General features: G+C 52.9%; 2 protein-coding genes across 3 annotated transcripts in view; both read right to left on the reverse strand.

Moving 5' to 3' along the window:
• Window positions 1-1,156: 1,156 nt before the first annotated feature.
• On the reverse strand, window positions 1,157-8,739 carry HGH1 (HGH1 homolog). The gene is made up of 7 exons (XM_079985186.1): window positions 8,706-8,739; window positions 6,013-6,564; window positions 4,324-4,424; window positions 3,684-3,782; window positions 3,395-3,486; window positions 2,355-2,477; window positions 1,157-1,776 (listed from the first exon to the last, which is right to left on the reverse strand). The coding sequence occupies exons 2-7, from the start codon at window positions 6,543-6,545 to the stop codon at window positions 1,597-1,599; spliced, it is 1,128 nt and encodes a 375-aa protein (XP_079841312.1). The 5' UTR covers window positions 6,546-6,564; window positions 8,706-8,739; the 3' UTR covers window positions 1,157-1,596.
• A 4,243-nt stretch (window positions 8,740-12,982) lies between these two features.
• NUGGC (nuclear GTPase, germinal center associated) overlaps window positions 12,983-21,492 on the reverse strand; it is a 37,979-nt gene continuing 29,469 nt past the window's right edge. The window contains exons 20-26 of one of the 2 annotated variants that reach the window (XM_079984065.1): window positions 21,301-21,434; window positions 20,787-20,898; window positions 19,866-20,056; window positions 17,870-17,982; window positions 17,428-17,527; window positions 16,416-16,464; window positions 12,983-14,940 (exon numbers count right to left, since the gene is read on the reverse strand). In XM_079984065.1, the coding sequence (XP_079840191.1) occupies window positions 14,792-14,940; window positions 16,416-16,464; window positions 17,428-17,527; window positions 17,870-17,982; window positions 19,866-20,056; window positions 20,787-20,898; window positions 21,301-21,434 (848 nt within the window). In that variant the 3' untranslated portion in view covers window positions 12,983-14,791. The remainder of the gene's footprint in view (window positions 14,941-16,415; window positions 16,465-17,427; window positions 17,528-17,869; window positions 17,983-19,865; window positions 20,057-20,786; window positions 20,899-21,300; window positions 21,435-21,492) is intronic. The other variant, XM_079984066.1, reaches the window with a different exon arrangement.

Raw genomic sequence — 21,492 nt, forward strand, 5'->3', positions numbered from 1 at the left:
GCCTGGAGATTCTTCCCCATTGAGCCACAGGAGAGCAGCCCTGTCGGATCAGACCCCTCAAGTCCCAGCCAGCCCAGAGTCGCCTTCCCTGCTGCTCATCAAGGAAACGGCTCCCTCAGGCGGGGAAGGGGCCCTTCGAGAGAAGATGGGCGCCTCACTCTCTCCTAACGCCAGAGCCCCTGGGCAGCCCATGAAGCTGAGCGTTGGGAGGTCCAGGGCAGATGGAAGAAAGGCCTTCTGGACGCAGGCCAGGGTTAAGACTGTGGAACTCCCTCCCACAGGCAGAGGCAGAGGCGGCCCCCCATCTGGGGGGCTTTAAAAGACAAATCCATGGAGGAGGAGGCGGCTGTGGATGGCTACTATCTGAAGGCTGCAAATGTTATTTTGTGATCTACCAAGAGCCTCATGCAACTAAGAGCAGCCGATAAGATTGCTCTCCCTTGGTGAGATCGCACCCTTTGCCCAGCCTTAAGCCCCTGCAGCTGCCTGAATCCATCTCTTCCTAGTATTCCAAGCTCCCTGCAATTTCAGCTCAGAGCAGAGTCTCTCATGTTGGAAAGGGCTGAGGACCTCTGGAATGCGGGTGGGGTGGAGGGAGAGGAGGGGAGCAGATGAGGAGCAGGGAAGGCGGGTTGCACCTAAGAGGAGCCCTTCCACTGGATCAGGCCCAAAGCCCACCTAGTCTTGCATCCTGTTTTTTCAGTGGGAAGCCTTGAACAAGAGTCTTCTTCCCCACTCCCTGGGCAGGAAACAGGCAGCTCATTACTGGCGGACCAAGAAGGCAGCCCAAAAATGGCCCCGTCCTTTCCAGGCTTAGAGCAGCCTTCCCCAACCTGTTGCCTTCCAGATGTTTTGGACTACAACTCCCATCATCCCCAAGGTTGTAGTACAAAACACGCGGAAGGCAGCAGGTTGGGGAAGTCTGGAGAAGAACATCCTGGAAGGGGCCCTCGTGCTGAAAGGCAGCCCAGACATCGCTGGTGTGGATCACAACACATGTGGGGAGCACATCCGCCATTGCAGCAGACATTCCGCTTGGAAGGAGGCTGGGGGGCAAGAGGCTGGGGGGGGCACCTCTGGCCAGACCCACAGGGCTATCTTCTTGCTCAGACTCCAGAAGCAGGGCAGGAACCTCAGAGAATCAAATGCCATATACAAACTGGGTCTTTCTGTGCTGGCAAACATTTTACTGGAGGGCAGTAGAGTCCTTGGGGCTGCCAACTCATCGCCCTCTTTCTGTAGGTGGTGGCAGAATTATTATTATTATTATTTGTTTATTGAAATTATATAACTCCCTATACCTGGAGGTCCCAGGGCGGTTCACAGAAAAGATCAACATAAAAACCACAACATTATAAAAATTATCAAAATGAAGACACCCCCGCCCAGGGCAGGCCAGCCCCCTCCCGGCCCAGGAAGGGCCCATGCTCCAGCTCCTGCCCTTTCCATTCCTGAAGGGGGCGCCACTGCTGGCTGCCCCTTGGCCCAGGTCCTTGGCCAACTCTCCCTTGCAGTCCCAGGGGCTTTGGCCTCAAGGCTGGCCGGGGCGGAGGGAGAGAAGGACTTGGGGTCTTCGTTGTCCCAGTTATCTGTGTCTCATCTCTGCAGCCCTTCAGAGCCGGATGCCTGGCTCCTGCCCTGCTGCTGCTGCTGCTGCTGCAGCAGCTGATCTTCCTCCTCCAGATCCAGGCGCTGCAGCTGCTCCTCAACCTCCACAGGGATCTCCACCTCCAGCAGGTTCTCCATCCCGGCCTCCGGCTCGTCCCCAATGAGGACCTGCTCAGGGCAGAGGGAGGAGGGAAAGGGACCATCAGGCCTCAGCCCCAAGCAGCATCCGTCCCGACCCCAAACAGCTGTGCAAGAGCATCAGGTCAAACCGGAAGGGCCTGGGGGGGGCGGAAAGCCCCCCCTGCACACCCTGGGGGGGGGGGTTACGGAAGCAGAAACAGAACAGGGGGCAGGGATTCCAATGAACAAGAGGAAAGGGGGGAAATATTCTGAGTGCTCAGCTTCTGCATCGCTTCCTTCTGTGGCCTGAGAGTTGTCCAGTCCAGTTATCCAGAAACCCAACTGGATCTCACAAACCTAAACACATCGGGATCAACTTGCTTTTTCCTTTAAAGCAGAATACGTCGGACTCTTCATCACCTGAACCCCTCTCAGATGGGTCACGCTGCTCTCTCTCCCTCCTGTCCCAAAGGAGCCCCCCCCACACACAACAGGACCCAATCCAGAGCAGCCCGCGGCCATTCAGGGATTCCCCCACCCCAAGCACCTCCCAGCCATCCCTGGGCCTGAGTGACCAGAGGGAGCCAGGCCGCCAGTCCTTGAACCCCCCACTCCTTCCTACCCACCTGAATCAGCTTTTCGCAGGCGGCCAGGACACCTGGGTCCTTTTCCCACTTGTGCAGCTCCCGCAGGATGAGATAAGTGCCTTTCTCTCGCACCAGTCGGCGCCCCGGCTTGGTTGCTGTGAGCTGTGGAGAGAAATGGCAAAGGGTCGCCTGTCGCTGGGGTGGCGTGTAGAGGGTCTGCCTGGAGGCACAGGGTGGGAATCGAGCACCCCCAGAGGAAGCTGAACGAGGGAGGGGCTCCTCCATGTGGACGACAAAGACTCCCCATGCACTGCCTCCAGGGGAACTGGGCAAAGGCGGTTTTCCTGTCCCGACAAATATGGATCTGTTTAGGATCAGGCCGGCTGGAAGCAGCAGCAGACCTAGACGTGAAAGGGTGGGGGGAGCCTGAAGGAGGGAAGAGGCTCAACAGGCCAGGAGGGTGAGATGGAAGATGGTCAGCTGTGTGCGCTTGTGGGGCCTACAAATTGTCTCCCCCAACACCCAAACTGAGGACCTTCTCTTCTCTGGGGCAAACCACAGATCCCAGCAGTGCCTCAAACACTCCGGCTGCTCTGGGACTGCTGAATCAGCCGCGAGGCTTTTCTCTGCAGGAGGGGGCTAACAAGGGCTCTGCCCTGCCCTGCCTCCACGATCAGGGGCAGAGGCGGTGGCGGGTCTGGGTCCCAGTCGCTGGAAACCGCAGAGGAGGAAGGTGCCCTTGCACTCGGGCCCTGCATCCCTGCTCCCATTTGGAGCCCCTGGGAGAACAGGAGGCTGGACCAGGGGGGCCCCGTGGCCTCATCCAGCAGATGCTCTCCTCCAGTTCTTCAGAGTTGGAGGCCGGGAGAGCAAAATCCATATTCTCCGACTCTGCAATCCACATGGATTTAAGTTTGCATAGAGCTGAAATCTTTCTTTCCAAGACCCAAGCTTCCAGGAGCCTGTTTTTTTAAAACCAAAGACTGAGAAGGTGGAGGGGAGGACAGGATGACAGCAGAGATTTGGAAAAGGCCCTTCCTTGCCCAGGGGTCTGAAGGCCATCTCAGGCTGGGACTCACCAGCATAATGGCCTCCAGCAGCATCTTGCGGATGTCGGGGTCTGGCTCCCTCTTCTTCTCCGCTGGCAAGTACTGGAGGTCCAGGGGCAGCCCTGGGGCCAAGACAGCGAGGGCTGAGAGGGGCAAGCGAGCGGCCACAGCGCCCCACAGGCCCACCTCACCAGGAGGCCCACTTCCCCAAGGCCCCCGCAGGACTGAGGTGGCCAAGACATCCCTGCCCCCGCTGGGGCTTCCTGGGGCAGACTCTGATCTCCTCTCCCCCCCTCCCCGCCTTCCCAAAGGGACCCACTTTCCATCTCGTCCTCCGGAAACTCCTCAGGTCCAGCCAAAGGGAGGAGGAGGAAGGGGAGAAGGTCCACCTCTTCGCTCAGCAGCCACTCGTGGTGCCCTGGGGGAAACAAGCCAGGCAGTCAGACATTGGGGCAAAGACCCTGCTGGCGTGGGTTTCTGACATGACTGAGGATTGCAGAGCCAGAGACAGCTGGAGAGATAAAATCGATATATGGAAATATCGATGAGAGATGAGAGGCAGAACCGAGATTTGGAGATGCTTTAAGGTTCAGACTGTGGAAAGCCGTGAAATCAAAATTACAATTCGGAAGACAATTTTTATTTATTTATTTTTATTGGATTATGAATTGATATGTTAATTGGATGTTTTTTATTGGAAAATTGATAAATGCTCTAACAGCAACAACAAAAAGACCCTGCTGGGGTGGGGACCAAGCCCCTCCCCCCCGCAAGATACTGGGGGCACTGGCAGCGAAAGGAGAGCAGAAACTGAAGGACCTGCAGACTCCAGATGCAGGGACAAATTAAGCAGCCCCCACCAACCCACAGCCAAAGAAAGGCAGCAGGTTTATCTGGGCCAGGAGAGAGAGAGAGAGAGAGAGAGAGCGCAAGCACACCCCCCCAAACCCCCCACTTACCATATTCAAAGCAGCAGTTGCGGAGCGTGCCCACCACCCCTCCTCGGCGGATGGATGAGCCTGAGTACTGTGTGAAAGGCAGCAACCTCTGCACCACACACCTGGCAGGAAGAGGGGATCTGGGGTCAAAGAGGAGCCCTAAGGAAAAGCAGGGGCTTCCCTCCCTCCCATAATGCACTGCAGGCCCCTCAGAGGCACCTGTCACTCAAGCAGGGAGCATCTTGAGCGCTGAATGAAAGGCCTCTCTTCCAAAAAAGAATGATTTCTCCCTGCCCAGGTAGATCCCTCCTGTCAGAGCTCCACCCTCCCTGTTTGTTTTCTCTTTAGTTTGTCTGGTTTTAGAAAGCACGGGAACGCCATTTACCTTCCCGCCAGAGCGGTACCTATTTATCTACTTGTGCTGGTGTGCTTTCGAACTGCTAGGTTGGCAAGAGCTAGGACAGAGCAACGGGAGCTCACCCCATCATGGGGATTCAAACCGCCGACCTTGGGCAAGCCCAAGAGACTCAGTGGTTTAGACCACAGCACCTGTGTCCCTTTTTACTAATTGTATCACCTGGGGGAAAGAAGCTCCCCCTCCCAGCTGCCTTAGAACAAATTGGTGAATGTGGGGGGGGGGGGGCAGCTTACCAAATTCAGGGAGGAAACATAGAATCAGAGAATTGTAGAGTTGGAAGGGACCCTGGGGGTCATCCAGTCCAACCCCCTACAATGTAGGAATCTCAACTAACTCCTACATGGCAGATGACCATCCAACCTCTGCTTAAAGTCTGCCACCTCTCATGGGAATCTGTTCCCTAGGACCCTCGTACCTACGAGACCGCCTCTCCCGGTATGCCCCATGGAGAGCCTCAAGGTCCATAAATAGCAACACCCTAGTGGTCCTGGGCCCTAAGGAAGTTAGATTAGCTTCAACCAGAGCCAGGGCCTTTTCAACTCTGGCTCCGGCCTGGTGGAACGCTCTGCCTCATGAGACCCGGGCCCTGCGGGATCTGATTTCTTTCTGCAGGGCCTGTAAGACAGAGTTGTTCCGCCTGGCCTTTGGCTTGGAATCAACTTGATTCCCTCCCCCTCTTTCTTTCTTTCTTTTTCCTTTCTCCTTCTGTGATGGAACTCCTATTTGGGGACTTCCCTGGCTTTTCTCTGGCCCACGTAGGACCAGTCTGGATAGTTGGCCTTGGTGAAGACTTGACGTTTTCATCCCCAAAAAAGTTTTTGAGTTTCTGCTGAAACGAGGCTGCATTTTAATGTTGTATTTTAATCTTGTTTTTTAAGTTGTATTTCAATCAATTGTTTTTATACCTGGTGTTAGCCGCCCTGAGCCTGGTCTCGGCTGGGGAGGGTGGGGTATAAATAAAATTATTATTATTATTATTATTATTATTATTATTATTATTATTATTATTCCACTGTCAGTTCTTCCTGATGTGTAGTTGGAATCTCCTTTCTTGCAACTTGAAGCCCCTGATTCGAGTCCTACTCTTGGGAACGGGAGAAAAGCAGTTTGCATTTCCTTTTCAGAACAGGAGCTCTATGCATGCCTCTGTTGGGACCTATTATATATTTGCTACTCCCCCTTTCTTCTCGGCAGCCTTCACAGCAACCCCCGCCCCTGTGCAATTCCTCCACATGCAGAGGCACCCCATAACCCCCCTCGACCCCAGCGCCCTCCCCCCCACCCGCACCTGCCTGGATCTGTCCAAGAGGAAGTCTCGGGCTTCCGGCAGCTGACTGAGGTTTGACAGCAAGGGCCCCAGGTAGTGCAGAGAGGCCTCGGGGTTGAAGTCTTCGGTGCAGAAGGCGTCCACCAGGGCCGGCAGCCCCCCCAGACTCTCCTGCTGGAGGGCAGCCAAGAGCACTCTGCACGAGGCCTCCTCCCGAGAGAGGTTGGAGAGCAGCGTGCAGACCTCGTTGGCCATGGGGAAGGCGGGATCCAGCAAGCGGTTCAGCAGGACAGGAAGGCCTTCCTTCAGGGCCCCGTGGGCAGCGGGCTCCGTGGCCAGGTTGATGAGGGCAAGGTAAGCGTCCGTGGCCATGCAGGGGGAGCGGTCGCTGGTCAGGGCCAGCAGGGCGGACACAAGTTCCGGCTCCGAGGCCAGCAGCCGCCTGCCCTCCGGATCGCCTGTCAGCCCCATCACATAGTGCGTGGCCCGGTCCTTCAGGTCCACACGGGTATCTGGGCGGAGGAAATCCAGCAGCTCGTGGGTGGGCTGCTCTGCCATGCTGGAAAAAAGGGGGGGTCTACAGAGAGAGAGAGAGAGAGAGAGAGGGCACCCCATGAGCCGGCCTGTGTTCGGAGACCCCCAACTACGCAGGGAGGGTGCTTCATGTTCCTCTTCCTACCCTTCCTCTTAAAAATAAATCCTTGAAAAACAGGCACGATCCTGGACTATGCAGAATTAGATAAATTAACAGGAAAGGTTCAAAACCTGCGGGACCAGAGATTCTTAGAAGACTGGAGTAAATATATTAACTATTTGAAAAGTAATTGCGATGAACAGATTACTCCAGTAGGACTGCAAGAAGTTCTGTAAGGACGACTATTTGAAATGTTGCAAGGAAGACTATGAGGAGAATTATTATAGTTAATGATAATTAAGAGTAATAGAGAAATTAAGAAATGCAGAATAAGTGATAAAGAATGAAAAATCATTAGAGGAGTTGATGGAAGTATAAAATATTGTATAAGAAGTTATGTTATATGATTGTTGGAAATGATATGTTTAAAAAAGCAATAAAAATGTATATATATAAAAAAGAAAAACAGGCAGGATTGAAGTTTATGCAATTATGCATGGCAGGGAGAGAGTGGATAGAACAGTTTTCCTCCATCTCATGAGGCGAGACCTTGTGGACATGCCATGAAGATGAATGTGGGAAGATTCGGGATGGATGAAAGCAAGTCCTTCTTTGTGCAGCACATCGCCAACCTGTGGAACTCCCTCCTGCAGGAAGCAGGAACCTGGATGGCTTCAACAGAGAATTAGACAATTCACAGGAGGAGAGGGCTATGACCTACCAGGATAGCTCTGCTCTGCCTCCACCATCGGAGGGAGCAGCGCTTCTGAACCCCAGTTGCTGGAAAGCACAGGAGGGGAGAGTCCTGCTCTTATGCTCGGATCCTGCCTGGGGGTCTCCAACAGGCAAATCACCCCAAAGGACATCAGAAGCATCCACTGTCTTCCAGCTGTGAAGGGCAGAGCAGCCATTGTGGCGACCAGCCATCAAGAGCCAGCTCCTCCTCCCTGAATGTGTCTTTCAAAGCCCTCCAGATGGGGGACCGCCTCTGCCTCTGCCTGGGGGAGGGAGTTCCACAGTCCAACCCTGGGCTGCGTCCAGAAGGCCTTTCTTCCATCTGCCCTGGACCTCCCAACACTCAGCTTCATGGGCTGCCCAGGGGCTCTGGCGTTAGGAGAGAGTGAGGCGCCCATCTTCTCTCGAAGGGCCCCTTCCCCGCCTGAGGGAGCCGTTTCCTTGATGAGCAGCAGGGAAGGCGACTCTGGGCTGGCTGGGACTTGAGGGGTCTGATCCGACAGGGCTGCTCTCCTGTGGCTCAATGGGGAAGAATCTGCAGGCAGGTGAGGGGGGCTCAGGTAGAGCTGGAAGGGACCCTGAGGGTCATCGGGTCCAACCCAGGCCTGGATCCAGGCAGAGGGCAGCTCTGGGAGCAGATTGAGGGCAGAAGAAAGATTCTCTGTGTCTCTTGCTAAGCAGAAACTGGATGGCCTGGAGGGCCAAGCCAGGGGAGACATGGATTGCCTGGGTGCAAATGAGGGCTCAACGGGGAGGGGGGGCTCTTTCCTGGCCAGCCTTGGTCCTGGCAGCACCGGCTGCCTTTCAAGAGAGATGCTTTTCTCTCTGCCCCTCCAGGGTCCGAAACAGGTGGACTCCCTAAAAGCTGGATTGGGACCAGGTGCTTGAAGGGACTGCAGAGCTCAGTCTCCGCTGGGTCTGTGCTGCCTTTATTTGAAGATGTGGATTTAGAAGAGGCTGAAGCAACTGCAAGAAGATCTGAGCCAGACAAGCGAGTGGGAAGTTTTTGAGAAGCCGACAGGGATCCCTGGGAAGGAGGAGCGAGGGGCCGGGGACGAGGGACACGGGCTCAAACCCCCATCCCTGCCCTGATCAGGACCCAGCCCCCCCGGGCTGTGTTGTGGGGCTGGCTCAGCAGCAGCTCCTGATGCGAAGGAGACAGGAAGCAACCCTGGCCTTTTCCAGGGGGATGCGCGTGCAAGCTGCACGTGGGAAAGGGCTGCCCCGGGCATGAAGGCAGAGGCGCCTTGGGGTGGAGCGGGGCCCCCTTCCTCCCGCGAGGCGCCTGGGGGGCGCGCCCTGCCCCTGCCCCTCTGCGCCCCGCCCAGCGCGGAGTCCCGGCTCCTCACCTGCCTCTCCGCAGCCGCCACGCGCCGAGCCTCTTCCGGGGTGGCGGGAGCTCGGCCAATCGCTGCGCGAGGGCGGAGAGCGACGCGTAGGACCCGGATGCTCCGGGCCAATGAGAAGCGGCGCCCGAGCGCAAGGCCCACCGGGACTTGTAGTCTGCAGCTGCCAGACCCTCCCCCGGCGGGTTTGGCAGGAGGTGGGAGCTGCGGGGCGCATCTTGGCCCTGCGGGGCTCCTCGTCCTCAGGGGGGCGTCCTTCTGCCTCCTCTCTGCGCAGCATCGGGGAGCCGAGGGGCTGTTATGCACTGAGCCAGGATCCGAGCATAGGCAGGTAGGATCCGAGAATGCAACAACCAGATTGACCTGTTAGGTCGGGAGAATCCTAGAATGCAACAACTGATTGGCCTGCAGTATCAGCCCAATTTCTTGGGAGAAAAGCAACGACATACCTAGACAGCATCTTATAAAGCAGTGTTTCCCAATCTTGGGCCTCCAGCTGTTTTTGAACTACAATTCCCTTCATCCCTGACCACTGGTCTTGCTAGCTAGGGATGATGGGAGTTGTAGTCCAAAAACAGCTGGAGGCCCAAGGTTGGGAAACACTGTTATAAAGCAGAGACATCACCTTGCCAACAAAGGTCCGTCTACTTCAAGCTCTGGTTTTCCCAGTAGTGATGTATGGAAGTGAGAGATGGACCATAAAGAAGGCTGATCGCCAAAGAATGGATGCTTTTGAATTCTGGTGCTGGAGGAGACTCTTGAGAGTCCCATGGACTGCAAGAAGAGCAAACCTCTCCATTCTGAAGGAAATCAGCCCTGAGCACTCACTGGAAGGACAGATCCTGAAGCTGAGGCTCCAAGACTTTGGCCACCTCATGAGAAGAGAAGACTCCCTGGAAAAGACCCTGATTTTGGGAAAGATGGAGGGCACAAGGAGAAGGGGACGACGGAGGACGAGATGATGGGACAGTGTTCTCGAAGCTACAAACATGAGTTTGACCAAACTGCGGGAGGCAGTGGAAGACAGGAGTGCCTGGGGTGCTCTGGTCCAGGGGGTCACAAAGAGGCGGACACGACTAAACAACGAAACAACAGGATCCTAGAACAATAGGCAGGTAGGATCCTAGAATGCAACAAGGAGCTGCCCAATCAGGCCCCAGGAAGCAGAATCAGCCAATCAAACAGGGCCCATTGTGCAAATAATGTATATAAAGCCTGAGGTTTTGGGGGGGAATTCGATTCACTGTTCATGAGATGCAGTAAAGAGCATGAAATCACTACGGGACTCCGAGTACAGTATATTTCAGGCTCCTTCCACACTGTTCCCCTGTTCTCCTGCCTGAGGGAGCCTATCCTGGGATGGCCACGAGGGTCTGCTTCCCTTCTTGGGGCAAGGACAGGCTCTTTTGCTGACACCAGCAGAGATCTCTGTGCCCACATCCCCGGACCCCCAGCCCTGTAGAGCTGGGAGGGACTTCGAGGGTCCAAGCTCCTGCAGGCAGGGATCTTTTTGTCCGGCAATTAATTATTATTAATTTTCCAAATCTGAAACAAATTATCAGCAAATTAACCCGAATTTAACACCAATTTAAAAAAAAGACTTTCCACCCTCCTCCAAGATGCTGCTTTTCCCTCCCTCCTTTGCTGCTCACAGTAAAATACTTTTTCTTAGGAATGGATGAAAAACAATTAGAAACTATTTCCATTGACTGCACAAGCTCAATTCCTGTTTAGACATTTACCCAACAACTTCCTCAATTAATCAAATATAATTAATCTTTTTTTAATCGATCCATTAGTCATAATTTCAAATCCTATTTCCTCCCATATAACTTAATCATCCTGCCTTTTTGTGTTCACTGCATGTTACTTAAAATACTGAGATTTTACAGACTCCATAAACATCCAGGGAAGTCTGTTTTACTTTGTTGTGCAATTCCCTTTTCACAAAACAGACCTCAGTAACACGCTCCCCTCCCAGTCTTGCTATGCAATTCTTAAGCCCAAACACAGCATGTTCTTATCTTTTCTCCCAGACTTGTTATTCTCATACCAAATACCAGAGAGCCTTACATCCCCCTTCCCTCTTTCTGAAAATACTTTAAACACCAAAGGACACCCCTCCTCCTGCATATCAACATCCCGGGGGGGGGGTCCCCAAATCTGAAATAGCACGTTTAAGCAAAATCAGTCTTTAACAGTATTTTCTTTCAGAGATTCCATCCTTTGGTCCCTTTCATACTGTCCCTACTAAGTAATGAATACTGAGAGGGGAATGGAACTTCTACCTAATGTTTTATATCGTATGTTGCCCAATGCAGGGATCTCAACCAGATCACACACGACAGATGGGACATCCCGCCTCTGCTTACCAAAGAATGAGAGCCCAGCATCTTCCAAGGGGGTCCATTCCACTCAGTGTCACAAAGCTCTTCTTCCTGGGGGTCTTTCTGAGCCGCCCTGGCCCTTGCCTCTCCATAGGCTCAGAACAAGCCAGCCAGCCAGCCAGCCACTAACACCCCCCCCCCCAGGATGGGGGCCACCAAGATCAGGCCTTCACCTTCTCCTGGGTGTTGGTGTTTGGGGCAGGGGCAGGTCACATATTAACATTGCAAAGTCTTAAACAGCTAACAAAAACACTTAAACCTGACAAGCTATTTCCCCTCCACTGCCCCCATCCAGCAGATTCCTCCCTTTATGCATTGGGCCTGAGGCTCTTCCATCCCCAGGCAGAGGAGAGGATGCAGCACTGAGGTGGCTGCTGTTTCCAAGAGACATCCTGATGGTGCAGCCTCTAGAGCTCAGCATCAGCAGCCCATTGCTCAGCGGAGCACCCCCAAAAATGGGTCTGGGGAGGCCATGAACAATGCCATCCTCGGACATCAATGCCAAGGTTGGAGAGGACCGGTCTCTGAGCATGTTCAGTGTGCTTTCATACTCAGTACCAAGATGGCCCTCGTAGGACTATATTCTACACTATCCTTCAAGACTGCTTGGGGAGAGGGAGGAGGAACTGGTGAACTTTTATATTTCCAATTTGCCCAATGCGACCTCTAGCTTGGTAGCTCATGCCTTTGGGTGAAAGGGAACTGTCTGGGGGAATAAAGGTGTCATAAATTCTACTCAGTATTGATCCAGAGCAGAACTCCGATGTATAGTTAGCAGAGTAAAAACTTAAACAGGTTGCAGGATTCCCAAAAAATAGACAAGAGGCAATTAATCTTTCATCCAGCAGAGCTTTGCTGCTACTGAAGGCAAATAAGCATAATGGTCAGAAATCCAATACATTCAGGATTGGCACAGTCCATAAGAAATCCAGTTGCAGCAGACTTCACTTAAACTTGCAATAACTTATCATAAGACTAAAGCTTAACACTATATATACTATGTACAGGACATCACATTAGAAGGAAGATAGAGACAGTGAAACCCAGGCGCCTTCTGGCCTCTTATTATAGTCAGCATGACCTTGACAGAAGAGATAAGAGAACCACTTTAAGCCAACTGTACTCCGTTTCCCAGAAGGAATAACCCAAACATCATGAACTCTCTGCTTGTTTCTTTTACGCAGAGAAGCTTCCAGAACCCTCTTGAACGAAGTAGAATAGGAATGATCTCTGCACATCAGATCAATACTACAGTGGTACCTCAGGTTACATACGCTTAATGTTACAGACTCCGCTAACCCAGAAATATTACCTCGGGTTAAGAACTTTGCTTCAGGATGAGAACAGAAATCGTGCTCTGGTGGCGCGGCAGCAGCAGGAGGCCCCATTAGCTAAAGTGGTGCTTCAGCTTATGAACAGTTTCAGGTTAAGAACGGACCTCCGGAATGAATTAAGTTCTTAACCCGAGGTACCACTGTACCAAGAAATGCAAACTGGCAAAAGGTGCTGGAAGATGTACAAAGATGGCAGGAGATCGACACACTCGAGTCCTCTGGTACAAGTAACACAAGCACACTTGGGGGTTGGACTAGATGAGCCTTGGGGTCCCTTCCGACTCTACTATTCTATAAACTCCCCAGCCCATGACTCTGTCAACTGCTTCCTTTGGACTCTGTAGGTTTCCACGCTCCTTACTGTATCCAGATCAGGGAACCCGTTTCACCTGTTGCACTGAGTTTAAGTCAAGAAGAAAACCTTGTTCTGGAATACATGCTGCCCCACATGGCAGCCCCCACATGGGTGCCCCCATCACCAACCCACACCGCTTCTGGCCTGATTCACACCCAGACAAGGTGGGCCTGGTGGGAACAAGAACCACTCAGCAGACATTCATGGTTACTAAACATGCTTTATTAGTCCTGTAAATGTCCTGAATCACATCTTTGAGCTCATCAGACTCCCTTTTGTGCCCTGTTTCTAGGAACCGGTCTGGCCTTCCCAGGTCTGTGTCTGAGCGGTTTCATTTTGCTCCAGTGCTTTCCCCAGGAAAAGCGGCATTTTACCACTGAATCGGAGCAAACGGCAAATGGCCTTTCTGTGGATTGCTGTGGGTTCCAAATCATGGTGAAATATGGATTTTCCCAGGGAAAGTACCAGGACAAAAACAGAAACAAAACCTGCTAGCACACATTCCTGGAAAGCCCAGACCTGTGCCTGGAAAGGGCAGAGCAAAGTGGGGGTGCGGAATTTGGGTGCTGTCTCTCCCAGGAAGTTTAATCTGGAACCCGATACCCCCAAAGAGCCAAATAATGTGGTCAGTTCTGTCAAGCAACAAACATTTAATGCAAAACTTCATGCAACTTTCAAAATAATGCAGATTTACTCTGTAAACCACATTGAATCTCTGTTAGGGAAAAAGGTGGGATACAAATGGTAGTAGTAATATAATAATAATAATAACAATAACCCTCAGTTAACTAGTCAGGGAATTCTTAGAACTTTTTAGAAGCACAAGAAGGCAGAGACAGAAGTGCAGGATGCCAGAAAAATGGCAATGGGGAGCGATGGGAGCCCTGCAAACAGAAAGAGGCTGACAGCTACAAAAGTTAAGGAGCAGTTTGTGGTGTAAATATTTCTCAAGAGCACGTGGCTTTGGAAAGAAAGAAACTCTACTCAGCTGCCAGGCAGACAAACCCCTGAAAGGGTCTGTAGGGCAAAGCGGAGAGGAAAAGCAGCGAGAAAGGCCAGCGGGAAATCGAGAGTCCGTAAGGCTTCCTCTGCTCAGAATACCTTCTCTGCAGGCTGCTGTCCGGTTCAACTACAGATATTGGGGGGGGGGGGGGAGAGAGAGAGAGAGAGAGAGAGAGAGAGAGAGAGAGAGAGAGAAGGAAACAAGGAAAGAAAGATTGCTGAAAAACCAACAAGGTAAGTGTGTGGATATCCCTCACTGAGACTCCAAAAAGACATGAGATTCAAATAGGGAAGGTGATGGTGGGACAGTGACCAGAAGGTTTTGTAGCTGCTTGTAGAGAGCAAAACACAGGTGCAAGAGAACCAGGGCTCCTTCCCTGCCCCCCCCCCTTTCGGCCTGTAAGGGCAGCTCCTGAAAAACAGGGCAGGCATGAGAAACCCTGCACCATCCAACCAGTGAGGATGGAGAGAAAGGGCTCTTTCGCTTCACCCTTTGACCGCAAGGGGGGGCAGCTGGGATCAGGGGGGCAACAGCTGCCCCAGGAGCTCCTCCTGCACTCCCAACGCAGAGCTGCCCCCGCAGGCTCTGGGCAGCCAGCTTATCCACAAACAGCCCCCCCCCCATCCCAAACACTGATTCCACAAACACAACTCCAGGCCAACATCATTATTTTGTGTTGAGTGATGGTCAGCCTGTCCGACTTATTTCCCCCAGAAGACACCACAGAAGCTCTAAATAAAGCAGGGAGGGGCTCTGCAAGATTTATCTGGCAATATCTGCATTGCGGGGCAGGGGGGGGGAGGTCATGATCCAACTTGGCAGCCATTAACTTGCAAGAGGCCCCACCCGCTGCCCGCTCTCGTGTCTGTCTCGGCTCCAGGTTGTCAAATGCAGAGAAAGAGCCACACACACACGGCCCCCCTGGGGAGGGAAATAATGGGCTTGGCAGCTTTTGCAGGAAACTCCTGCAAGGTCCCTGTGGAACCGGGAGGCTTCCACCGCAAGAAACCTCAGTGGCTCATCCAGGCAGCACCGGCAGGGCAAGGGCCCGGGGTCTCCATCTTCTCAGCCTTCAGCTTCTCACTCGCCTCTTCCTTCTCGGTGCTGTGAGTCGAACGCTTCCCCCAGATTCCCTCTTTGGCCCAGACATGGAGGACACCTGCCGTTTGGAAAAGGAGGAGGAGGAGGCATGAGGCTTCACGGGCACGGCAAAGCGATGGCCTGCAGGCGATTAAAATCCCAGGCAGGGACACAATCCGTCTCCTGGCATCACCTACAACTTCGGAACTCCCTGCCCATTGATATGAAGCAGGCGCTTTCCCTGAATTATTTTCAGTGCCTGCTAAAAACATTGTTCCGACAAGCCGGCCCAGATGCTTAGAAAGTTGATGTGTTTTTAGTCTTTTGCTTAAATTGGGACGCGGGTGGCGCTGTGGGTTAAACCACAGAGCCTAGAGCTTGCTGATCAGAAGGTCAGCGGTTCGAATCCCCACGACGGGGTGAGCTCCCGTTGCTCAGTCCCTGCTCCTACCAACCTAGCAGTTCAAAAGCACATCAAGGTGCAAGTAGATAAATAGGTACCACTCTGGTGGGAAGGTAAATGGCTTTTCCGTGCGCTGCTCTGGTTCGCCAGAAGCGGCTTAGTCCTGCTGGCCACATGACCCGGAAGCTGTACGCCGGCTCCCTCGGCCAGTAAAGCGAGATGAGCGCCGCAACCCCAGAGTCGGCCACGACTGGACCTAATGGTCAGGGGGTCCCTTTACATCCTTAAATTATAGTTAAACCTTCTGAGTGATTTATCTTTTTTTCCAAATCACTTTAATAATAATAATAAATTTTTATTTATACCCCGCCCTTCCTGGTACAGAAACCAGGCTCAGGGCAGCTAACAACAAATTTAAAACATTTAATTGATGCTTCAAAAAACAGCATAAAATACAGAATAAAACATGAATAACAATAAAATCAAAAATCAATTTAGGAGGAAGATCCATCCAATAAACATTAGATGATCCCCAGGGCTAGCTGGCTAAATTAGTCCTATTTGGGCCAGTGAGGAGACCAGGGGAGAATTAGCTGTGGGATCCCAGAGCATGGTGAAAATTTATAAATCTTCATAAAAAGGGGAGGGGGAGGGAATGAAGGGGAATAAAAGATCAGGCTAAGTTCAAGTTGAAAGCCAGGCAGAATAGCTCTGTCTTACAGGCCCTGCGGAAGGAGGTTAAATCCCTGGCCCAGGCTCCCCCTCTCCCTGCTCTGCCCTCTAGCACTAGAATGGACCACTGAGCCAAAACCCAAGAGGGGGCTCCCCTCTCCGTCGCCAGGCAGCACACAGGCCCCTTCCTGTCCAAAGGCAGCACTTTTTCCACCCCCATGAAGGCTTCCTCCCCCCCCTTGAGAAAACCCCTCTTAGAACTACTATTAAGCCCAGAGTCCTCGTTCTGAGTCCATGCCAACTGTTTGAAGCCGAACAACAGCCCTTGTCTTCTGCAGAACTTCCCTCCCGGGGGGGGGGGGGGCAGGCACCTGGCAAAGGGGCCATTTACAAGCAGAGGTTGAACGGACACCTGTCAGGAACTGCTGGGGGCTGCGCCACCCACTTCACTCCATCCAAGTAATTCTTGTGTGTTTTACCTGCTGAACCAGAGATAGCAAACTGCTCACTTTCCACTTTCACAGGCACCTGGGGGAGGGGGGGGGGGAAGAAGCAGGGGGTTTTATTTCCCATTTCTGGTTTTCAAGTCATCTGAAGCCATAAAAATAAAAGGAACTCTGACCATAGCTGTCAACTTTTCCCTTTTCTTGTGAGGAATCCTATTTGGAATAAGGGAATTTCCCTGTAAAAATGGGAAACGTTGACAGCTATGACTCTGACTAGCCTCCCAGAGAATCTTTCTCCATCCAACAAAAACGGATTTGAGCACAAGAGTCCCCCCCCACCCCCGCCTTGCGGTTTCCCCAAACTGGTATTCAGAAGCTTTGCTGCTGCCTTTGACGGGGAAGGAAGGGCAGAGCCATTGTGACTAACGGTTCCTCCTCTCCTCCTCCATGAATTTGCCTAATCCTTTTTCAAAGCCATCCAGGTTAGGGGCCATCCTGTGGGAGGGAGTTCCACAGTTGAACTCTGCACCCTTAAAAGGGATCCTGGCCCGCAGGTTCACGGGCTGCAGGAGATGAACAACTACAGTGGTACTTTGGGTTACATACACTTCAGGTTACATACGCTTCAGGTTACAGACTCCTCTAACCCAGAAATATTACCTCGGGTTAAGAACTTTGCTTCAGGATGAGAAGACAAATCGTGCTCTGGCGGCACAGTGGCAGCGGGAGGCCCCATTAGCTAAAGTGGTACCTCAGGTTAAGAACAGTTTCAGGTTAAGAACGGACCTCCGGAACGAATTAAGTACTTAACCCGAGGTACCACTGTACCAGACTTTTAGAAGACATCTGAAGGCAGCCCTGTTTAGGGAAGCTTTTAATGTCTGGTGTATTACAGTATTTTAATATTTTGTTGGAAGCCACCCAGAGTGGCTGGAGAAGCCCAGCCAGATGGGTGGGGTATAAATAATAAATTATTACTGTTATTATGACTCCTTCTGAGAAGACGCTTTCAACCAGAGCTCCTGAGTCCCAGGGCAGCACTTACCTGGGGCTGAGGGGCTCCGAAGAGAAGGCCCGTCGCCGGCTGGCAGCCCTCCAGGGCCGGGGGGGAGGTCCCCGGCTTGGCTTCCACGGTCCCCCTGTCGCTGGAGAAAGCCAAGTTGGGAAAGAGCTCAATCACCAGCATGAGCCCCCCCCTCATGTCCAACACAAGGGGGAGGGATGCACCCATTCCGCACCCCCCAGCTCCTCTCTCCTGACTAACATGGATGAATGGCCCAAGAGCAGCCAGGGGCTCTCCTGTCAAGTCCCAGGGCAGACCAGCAACTTGTGTCAAGCACCCTGGATCTGGCCCCTTTCCTTGATGAGGAGGAGTTCCTGCAGCTGGAGTATTTTTAGCTGTGGTTCCAGGACCCTTGAGCTCCCCCCTCCAGCTCTAAAATCTTGTGATACTGTTGGTCGCCAGGAATTCCTCTAGAGCAGGTTACCTCGGAGAGGGGAGCCCGGCAGGGCCACATCCTGCCCCAGGCGCGGCGGCCTGGCCTTTGTGCTTCTTCTCCAGCTCCCCTGCCCTCTTGGAGCCGTACGGGTACAGAGTCACCTGAGGGGGTTGAGGGGCAACAGAAGATATTAAAACAAATTAAGGAGCATACGAAGTTTCTAAACATCTGGGTAGGCTTGTCTAAGTATGAATGTCCTCAGCAGGGGCCAAAAGGAATAGAGTGGAACCCCGGTTTACAAACTTAATCCGTTCCGGCAGTCCGTTCTTAAACTGAAACCGTTCTTAAACTGACGTGCACTTTTTCTAATGAGGCCTCCCGCCGCCGGTGCCCTTCCACCGTTCAGATTCTGTTCTTAGGTAAAGGGAACCCTGACCGTTAGGTCCAGTCGTGTCCGACTCTGGGGTTGCGGCGCTCATCTTGCTTTATTGGCTGAGGGAGCCGGCGTACAGTTTCCAGGTCTTGTGGCCAGCATGACTAAGCCACTTCTGGCAAACCAGAGCAGTGCACGGAAACGCCGTTTACCTTCCCACCGGAGTGGTACCTATCTATCTACTTGCACTTTGACGTGCTTTCAAACTGAATCCCCATCACGGGGATTCAAACTGCCGACCTTCTGATTGGCAAGCCCAAGGCTCAGTGGTTTGGACCACAGTGTGCTTTAAAATGCTAACATCTGCAAAAGTAACATGCAAAGGCCCATTGTATATGGGGAAATTGCCTTGCAAAACTGTGTTGACCAGTTGATAGTAAAGGTAAAGGGACCCCTGACCATTAGGTCCAGTCATGGCTGACTCTGGGGTTGCGGCGCTCATCTTGCTTTATTGGCTGAGGGAGCTGGCGTACAGCTTCCGGGTCATGTGGCCAGCATGACTAAGCCGCTTCTGGTGAACCAGAGCAGTGCACGGAAACGCTGTTTACCTTCCCGCCGGAGCGGTGCCTATTTATCTACTTGCACTTTTACGTGCTTTTGAACTGCTAGGTTGGCAGGAGCAGGGACCGAGCAACAGGAGCTCACCCCGTCGCAGGGATTCAAACCGCCGACCTTCTGATCAGCAAGTCCTACGCTCTGTGGTTTAACCCACAGCGCCACCTGCGTTCTGGTCTTAGACCGAGGTAAAGTTCTCAAACCAGGACAGTATTTCTGGTTTTGCAGAGTTTTAAACCAAATTGTTCTTAAACTGGACTGTTCTCAAACTGAGGTACGACTGTATAGTGAGTTACACAGTTATATGTTAAGGTAAAGGTAAAGGTACCCTTGCCCGTACGGGCCAGTCTTGACAGACTCTGGGGTTGTGCGCCCATCTCACTCAAGAGGCCAGGGGCCAGCGCTGTCCGGAGACACTTCCGGGTCACGTGGCCAGCGTGACATCGCTGCTCTGGCGAGCCAGAGCCGCACACGGAAACGCCGTTTACCTTCCCGCTGGTAAGCGGTCCCTATTTATCTACTTGCACCCGGAGGTGCTTTCGAACTGCTAGGTTGGCAGGCACTGGGACCGAGCAGCGGGAGCGCACCCCGCCGCAGGGATTCGAACCGCCGACCTTTCAATCGGCAAGCCCTAGGCGCTGAGGCTTTAACCCACAGCGCCACCAGTTACAATTAAATATACGTAGAGAAGCGTTTTTAAAAAATAAAATTCTGATTAACCTGCAGCTTTGTTTCCTAAAACAGATCCTGGAGCATCCCTCCGATCAAAACACAAAGAATCAAAATTCAGGTGGGGAAGCAAAATCAGGCAGAGGCAGAGAAGGGGGCGCCTGCTTGGGACTGGAGGCACAGAAGGGGCTCCCCTGGGATTCGTCCCAAGGCTCAAACTATTGAATTTGTACACCCCTTCACCCGCAGATCTCAGAAAAGTTCACAACACAAAAACGCAAGATAAAAAAAGAAAATACATAATAAAAACCAGGACAAAAGCAAACCAATAACCCCCATCCCCGCAGAAACACATTTGAAAGGGTATCGGATGTTAATTGGTTTTACCTGGACGGGTGCGAGAGAGACGGCTCTGATCCCGACATCCATGCATGTGGCCAAGGAGCTCGGGGGATCCTGACTTCCCTGCAGGCCCCTCCTCCTCATTTCGTCCTCTCCTTGTGTGGGGCAGGGAAGGATGTAACGGACGCAGGACCGCCTACAAATCTTGTCCACCTTGGCGCAGATGGTCATTAATTCTGTTGGGGGGGGAGGAACCCAAAAAGCCCGTTAATCTCTCTCTTTAGGCCCCACAAACCCAGACATGACCACCTGAAGCCCACACCCCTTTTTTACCCTGGGTCTTCCACAGCCTCCCCTGGCAAGCAAAGACTTAGGGGCCAAACAGGTGCTTCTGAACTACGTCCAAGAATCAGCAACCCTCAGATCTTTTTCACACACAGAAGTGGGCCACGTGCATAAGAAAAAGCTGCCCCCACTTGGCTACCAGACACCGTGGAATCTGTTTTTCCTAACGCTTATTACGTATATGAGGTGGCATGAAACACAGTCCTACTCGGAGTAAACCTGATGAAGTTAAAAAGCTCCAATATCTGCATGTAGAGCTGTTTGAGAATGGAAGGGGCTCCCTCAGAAGGTGGGGGGCTCTCCTTCCTCGAAGCAGAGGTTGGATGCTCACCCCTCATGGACCAATTATCATAGAATCGTAGACTGGGAAGGGACCCAAGATGCCAGCGACACGGCAGGGCATCGTAAGACGCAGCCCAGGTCAAGACGAGTGGCAGAAACCCCACATTAATAGCCGCCCACTTGCGCTTTCCCGGAGAACGGTCGGATTCAATGGAAGATGGTCCTGGAAAGAGGAGTTTCTAAAACTTGCCTCCACCCCTGGAGCATCAAGGCTGCATGTTCCTCCGAGGGGAGGGGGGGCCATGGTCGGCGGGGGCAGGGGGGGACGGACAGCTGTACCTGAGGTTATCTTTGCGTTCTTCTGGACAGGCTTCAGCAGCGGCTCCAGCTGCATTTTCAAGGATGTCTGCAGCTCCTGGGCCAAATCCTGAAACCTCGCTCCAATGTGTTGCTGGAAGGAAACAGTGCCACACTGAGGCAGTTGACCCAAGAAGTGCCCCCCCACTTGCTCCTTCTACCGCCTGCCCCGCTCTGAGCACGGGGGGGGGGGGCACCCAGAGCCACCTATGCACAACACGGGGGCTTTCCTTCCAACAGAGAGACACGGGTGGGGAGATCCTGTGGCCCCGGCAGAAGATCGCAGACTGGATGACCCTCGGGTTCCCTCCCCACTTTACAATTCTATGGTCCTGGACTTCCGGTTTCCTGCTGACTGAGAAGGGAGCGTGGAACCGGTCATCCTATCAGTCCGAGACCCGCAGGGGAAAGAGGGGAGAGCGCCAAGGCAAGGCACCTTTTCCCCCAAGAGTTCCGCTAAGGTTTCTCTACTCTCTGGAACGGCCCACAAACTCACCTGCAGCAGTTTCAGCTGCTCCTGCAGCAAGTTTGCAGCCGAATCAAAGATGGTGTGTTTCTCCGTGCTGATGAAATGCTCCATGCAGGCCTTCATCCGCTGGAAGTAGCCGGGGCCCGACATCTGGGTGCAAGCTGGAGGGGAAGCACATGGCACATCAGCACAACGCAGAGCCCTGACACTTGGGAACCC

The sequence above is a fragment of the Podarcis cretensis genome (assembly GCF_951804945.1).
Source record: "Podarcis cretensis genome assembly, chromosome: 7".
Lineage (NCBI taxonomy): Eukaryota > Metazoa > Chordata > Lepidosauria > Squamata > Lacertidae > Podarcis > Podarcis cretensis.